Source organism: Acyrthosiphon pisum, chromosome A1, assembly GCF_005508785.2.
Source record: "Acyrthosiphon pisum isolate AL4f chromosome A1, pea_aphid_22Mar2018_4r6ur, whole genome shotgun sequence".
NCBI classification, from domain to species: domain Eukaryota; kingdom Metazoa; phylum Arthropoda; class Insecta; order Hemiptera; family Aphididae; genus Acyrthosiphon; species Acyrthosiphon pisum.
The window spans coordinates 63,629,060-63,635,722 of NC_042494.1; the positions used below are offsets into that span (position 1 = coordinate 63,629,060).

The 6,663-nt window shown below is 24.3% G+C and overlaps 1 protein-coding gene across 1 annotated transcript in view; it reads right to left on the reverse strand.

The window, feature by feature from the left end:
- Positions 1 to 2,246: 2,246 nt before the first annotated feature.
- Positions 2,247 to 6,663, reverse strand: part of LOC100166829 — an 8,195-nt gene continuing 3,778 nt past the window's right edge. Inside the window, exons 4-8 of the mRNA XM_001951592.5 lie at positions 5,443 to 5,582; positions 5,248 to 5,376; positions 5,095 to 5,186; positions 3,639 to 3,769; positions 2,247 to 3,067 (exon numbers count right to left, since the gene is read on the reverse strand). Of these exons, the coding sequence (XP_001951627.2) occupies positions 3,049 to 3,067; positions 3,639 to 3,769; positions 5,095 to 5,186; positions 5,248 to 5,376; positions 5,443 to 5,582 (511 nt within the window). The 3' untranslated portion in view covers positions 2,247 to 3,048. The remainder of the gene's footprint in view (positions 3,068 to 3,638; positions 3,770 to 5,094; positions 5,187 to 5,247; positions 5,377 to 5,442; positions 5,583 to 6,663) is intronic.

Below are 6,663 nucleotides of genomic sequence, written 5' to 3' on the forward strand. Positions count from 1 at the left end.
AACAAATGCGATACAAATTTACTATGGGTAATCGTTGTTTTGGCTACATCTACGTCTTGGACTGTTTTTATATAACTGATTTCTGCAGCTGCAAGTGCATTTAAGAACCGTCTGTATTTGGTCGAATACAATGACTTTACACAACGTAAAAATATTACGCATCACCAGGTCTGATAAGTGATTGTGAAGTAATAGGTACTTCATGTTTATTATTTTTTTTTTAAATTTTGAATTTTGTAAAATGTATAATACCTATCAATCTAGTAAATAGTTGTACCTACCTAAGTTATAATAAATTACTACAAATCAACATTCACGGTTCGCGGAAATTACTACGATCTTCTAATTTTTTTCAATTGTTGAACCGATATATTTTTAATGGAGAATGTTAACTTTACAAACGCATATATATTTTATAGAAAATAGATATAAGTAACAAAATTATTCTGGTACTGTTAATTTCTGTACTATTAAATTCGGTTGATGAGTGACCGAGTGATCGCATAACAATGACTTATGCTTATGACTAACATAAATTACACTTAAGAACACATGTTCACTTTCCATATTTACTGTGTACCTACGTTATACGCATATATGTATAATGCATATTGTATATTACATCGATTATTATTTTATTATTGTAAATACCTAGGCACATTATTAAAACAAATATAACTTTCTTTTTCCTTCTTAGGTAATATTCATTGAGTAACATTTGGAAACAAGCATAGGTACTTACTACTTGTAGTTAACATTTATAATACATACATTAAATGTATGATCAATACTTAATTTAATAGGAAATAAATACCAGTTAAAATGTGTAAGGTATGTATATATTATATATTTAAAATATTAATTATTATAAACACGTTTAAAAACTTTGATAGTTTTTAATTTTATTGTGTAGGTATACAATTAGGATATTTTAAGTTGATTTCAGATTTGGTAAGTCAAATTTTTGAACTAGAAAACAAAAAATGAAAAATAGAAAATTTAATTTTAGTTAAAATGTAATAGTACGAATTACGAGTATGGAGTAGGTAGGTAGTAATAATAACAACCATTTTTTTTTTATTAAACTAATATTATTTTAAATTTTGAATTATGTCAACATAATATAATTATTAGTAGATACATTTCTGTCAGATGTTAAGTTAGCTTTAGTTTAATACTCAAAACAGTCAAAACTCCTGCCATGTCCAAGTAGTAAGTTGTTAGTGTTAATGAAATGTAAAATACAATGATTTAAAGTTGAAATAAATAAAATAGATTTATTTATTTTCATACTATGAATATAAAAATATAGGCATTAACTATTAAGTACGAGAGTTACTAATGAACAAACAGTAGCTTTCATTTGATGACTTAACGAGAAATAAAAAAGTACATATTATGTACCTACTTACCTACGTAAAATATAAATTAAAATTAGCTGGCTTATAGATTATATAAAATAATAAGTATATACTATTAATAAGTACAAAAATGAATATCTATATGGATTGATGTACCTACCTAGGGTGTATCGATATAAAATGTCGTATTTAATTCCGTTATATTTTACATAATTTATTTTACCATAAACTCTGGCTTTTTTAATTACCTACACTACTGTATGTATAATAGTCAATAGATATGTTCTGCAAATAGTTTCACTGTCACATTTAGATCTTAACATAATCAAACCTATCGAAAAAAATAGTATACTGACAAGCACCCACTGTAGATTTTAAATAATATAAGTATAGTCATTTCTTTATGGTAAGACATTTAAAAATAAATTCTATAATTTAAAAAAAATTATTAATTTAATCAAAACAAATTATTTAGAACTCTAAAACAAAAATATGAATATAATTTACACGTATTGATATATTTTCATACTTAATATTTATTTAAAAATTATAAATAGATCGGTACATTTGCTTGATCAATTTTCGTAGCTTATTGATTTGTACATTGCTAAAGATATAAAATTAAACTAGTGTTATAATTTTAAATTTTAAAAAGAGTAGGCGCCTACACTTGTAATTCTTAAAATATAATATTTATTGGATACTAAAGTATTTGAATAATATGAAATATTCATAAAATAATTCATTAAACAATTAAAAATCGACATAAATATTTTTGTTTTAATTTAAAAAAATAAATTTAAATAATTTATATATATAATTTTTCATACAGCCATTTATATTATTTATATAAAATAAAACAAACATATTCTATTAAAATTATAAATGTAAATAAACTTATATAAATTATATACTTCGTAGGATGGAATTACACATTTTCTAATCAAAGAAAACAATCCTGACAATGAATCGGAGTAATTGTATAAAAAATAAAAATGTTAAATTGGAACTGTGAAAATATAACTTGACTTTAACTTTCGATAAATACTAAAATATAATTTTAGGTCGGTTTATTTATGGCTTTTATTTTTGTAAGCTATATTAACGTTAAGTTTTGTACAACGAAAAGAATATTATTTCATATTATAAAATAATCATATGAAAATATAATTATATATACATCATTATAACGACATAAGGCTATCAGAACGTTCGTTATTCCCTCAGTTAGTGACCTTGTATCCAACCCCGTAATATTCTTTGTCAGGTAATAAAACCAATGTCGTACAGAACAAAAACATCTCTGATAATTTAAACCAGCCAGGTGTAATATACCTACCAGTTATTAAAAAAAAAAGAAGATCTATTATTGTGTAGACAGGTTATAACACTTAAAACCATCTTACCCCTTATGATAGAAATAATCTTTTGTTAGTTTTGACGCGTTTAAAATAAGTCTAAAAACCTCCCAGCAACAGAAAGTGGATTTAAATTCAACGAAAAATTGTTTTCTTTTGGATGTTTACTGTCTTAAAATTAAATCATAAAATTACATACGATTATAATAAATTATTATAATCTAAAAACTTATCAATAATTACGTACAATAGATATGAAATTAATTTAACATTTTAATATTTGCACAGTCTTTTAATACACAAAATCTTCATCTGATCAACTTGTTTGTTCATCTTCTTTCTTCAATCCTGAAAAAATTTATATGTGTGAAAATGGAGGATATTAAAGCTCTGTTATAAACAATTGTTTTGGATATTTTTATTTTAGATTCCTAATTAAATATTATTTGTGTTCATTATTTATAAAAAATACACATATATATTATATATTATTTATTAATATAAAAGTATTTGTTGATTTTTTTTTTTTGGAGTAAGACATAATACAGGTATAAAATGTATATTTTTGAGTAAATATATTTTCACCTAACCTATACTTAACGTGGTATAATACTACTTTCATTTCATGAGATTAAAATGTTTGTGTATCTAAAATGACCCGTTTGAAATTAGTGATATCAAATAAATTATTCATCCTTATGATATTCTTGTCTAATCAGACATCTTGGTATTTTTATCTTACGACTTATAGCATTGGATATATGAAAATAAAACTTATAAAATCAAGTTTAATGTGCTATTTCAATTCAAGCTTATAGCAGTGTTTATAATATGACATGTGTAATTCTGATACGTATGATATTGCGATTTTTCCATCCCAAGCTCACTCGCTACCCGGAAATCAACAACAAGTTTTTACCTCTTGTTATCGGATATCCACATGGCGTACTCATTCACTGGCGTATAAATCAACGACCCTACGCCAACGCCAGTTTGGACTCCAGCCAGTTTACCGTCACACCACAGGCTGCTTCCTAGTCGCCCTTCTTGCTGCAAAAGTCAAACACAGTTTCATTTTAGCTATAAGGTACCTAGTAAGAAGAAAAATAATATAATTTTTATCCTGGTGCATGTTTCAGAACAATAATATCGATTAGTGTAATAATAAAAGTAGTTATTTAGATATTATTCTTTATTTGTGCTATAATGCATACTTGTACGGACATCGTTTTATACTCTAGGACCTAGGTAGATCGTTCTGTTTATCAATGTTTACAATCCATTATTTATTCACTATTTAGTATTATTTTATAATTCTTATAACTCTAAACATAAAAATGTTATATATTTTTCTTATCGTAAATATTCTTGAGTATTCTACATGAAGACATAAAATAACACAATATCTGGTTTTGTCTCGATTTAATTTTTCTTTAAATATCTAATTCGATTCATTTTTAAATTGTTTTTATTTTTACATGTAAAATGATTGACTCTTAATGTATTCCTCTTCACTCTTCAGCTTAACAAATTAAATTATTATTGAAAATATAATTAATTTTAATATTCTATATAGGTTCTAGATATGGGTCCACTCATAATAATTATTTTCTTTAATTTCAATTTATTTTACACTGCACCCCTGTATAATATAATATTTTATTAAATAATGCACTAATAAAGATATACGCTTTTATGAATATTTTTTTATTACAATATTTTGTATTGCTTGTCACTTTCTCTACTTCGTTTCATGACTAGAGGTACGAAAACTCATACACCCATAGTACTTTTCTCGTTAAACTTACATTGATTCAAAACACTGTATAGGTACCTACTAAATAAATTAAAAGTAATCCTTTCAGTTTATTTTATGTCAAAGTATAGTAAGTAATTTTCATCTTTTTTTCTTTGACCGCTTGTATTAATTGTATTTTGTAAAATTAACGTTTTCTAGTTTTACAGTTTTTTTGCATTAACTTACTGGAATGATAGGTATATGTTTAATCGAGTTTAAATAATCTAATCGCTACAATAGTATTTTACATTATTATTTTAAATTTCTTACGATTTCTGTTTAAATTTCTTCAATACTACTAAAACAGTATTTAACAAAATCTACAGTGTTTCAGAGAAAATTATATTTATTGTATTTTTTTGTGCGATATTCTTCATCTACTTATTACTTTATTAAAATGTACAATGATACATGTTATACATGTTATACATGTATCATGTATATCATACATATACCATTATTTTAACATCATATTTTTGATCACAAGAGGGATAATCAATATTGTTTAACCAAATGTTACTCTTTAAATGAACAAAAAAATGTGACGCCTCGCGTGGCTAAATTCACGTATACTCACGTTGTATTGCATCCTCCAGTGATTGCACGGCAGTATTATGTATGGATTGCTAATCAACTTTCGTAGTTGTACCCGACCTTCACAGTTTTCGGCTGAAATTAAATGTTTGATATAGTTACAATATTTCCTTTTAATATTTTAATGTATACGAACATGATTTCACTGTATTCTTAAAATTAGGGTTTTGAGAAGTCTTGCATACTTCATTCGTTACGGTATTCTTTTGGCTGAAACATGGAGTACATGCTTGACCCTCGAGCGGAACAGTCAAACTAGCTAGAGCTAAATAATATTTCCGGTAAATTGAGATAAATGTTGATTAACCCATTTTAATATAATACTATTTACCTAAATCGTTGTTTTCTGGTGCGCTTTTAGAAACTGGTGATTTGAAATTCTCGTGCACTAATATGTTCGAAATGCTCAATGTCGGTCCCACTAAGTCTTTTCGACTTACTGTCACTTTCCTTATACCAGATTTATTTAACCTGAATATAAAATAATTATGGAAAATGTAAGACATAAAAAATATATGGAATTATCTATATTAGTTTTGGATTTTTGATATTTTATCTATATGCATATTGAAATATCATACTTCTTTGAGAAATTATTAAGTTTTAAAAATTGTATATAGAAATAAAAAGTAGATATCTAAAGTCTAAGTTTTAATTTAATTTTTGTACGTGGTATTAAAATTTAAGTTATGAAAAGAAATTTTTCATGAAATGTATTTGTAATAATTTTGTATTAATTTTATATTCAAGATTTTACCTATTCAAATTTTAATGATGAAGTTAAAAAAATGTGTGATTTACTAAATAAAAATGTTCTTATTAAAAGTTTAAAAATTAAAAATTAAAAATGTAAAAATATATTAGATAATTAAATGTTTTTTTTTTATTATATGTATACTCCTAAAAATTATTCTTCCCCTCTTGTAGACAAACTAAAAGGTATTTATTAAAAGTATAATTTTTTATGTATTTTATAATCAAAGTTGAAAACTGATGATTTAATTTTTTGAAAATTTAGTACAGTCATAGGTAGAAATAAAAACGTGACCTACAGTAATTAATAATAAGTTTTAAACATAATTTTATACAGGTAATATGAGATTTAAAAAAAAATATTTTTTAAACAGAATATTATTATATGACTTGAATAATATTTGTATACCGTTATGGGTAGTTTATACCACCATTCTTGATAAAAATTATAAAATTTGCTCAACAATTTTTATTTTTTTGAACAAAAGTTTTTTCATTTTGAATTATCATTATTATTAATTTATTTGCATATTCTGATATTAGGTTAGGATTTACAGAGTATATTTTAATGCCTAGCTTGCCATTTTAATTGCATTTAAGTTAATTATATTTTTTCTCAACAGTTTATCTTTATTAGTGCGTTAAATGAATAGCTCTGGTTATGAATATTAATTTAGGTGGATATTTTTCTAAATTTTCTAGTTTGGCTGATTATAATAAAAAATTATAATAAACCGGGTGATTCTTTTATCATTGAACATTATTAACATCATTATTTCAAAGTGTAAATTTTTTGAAA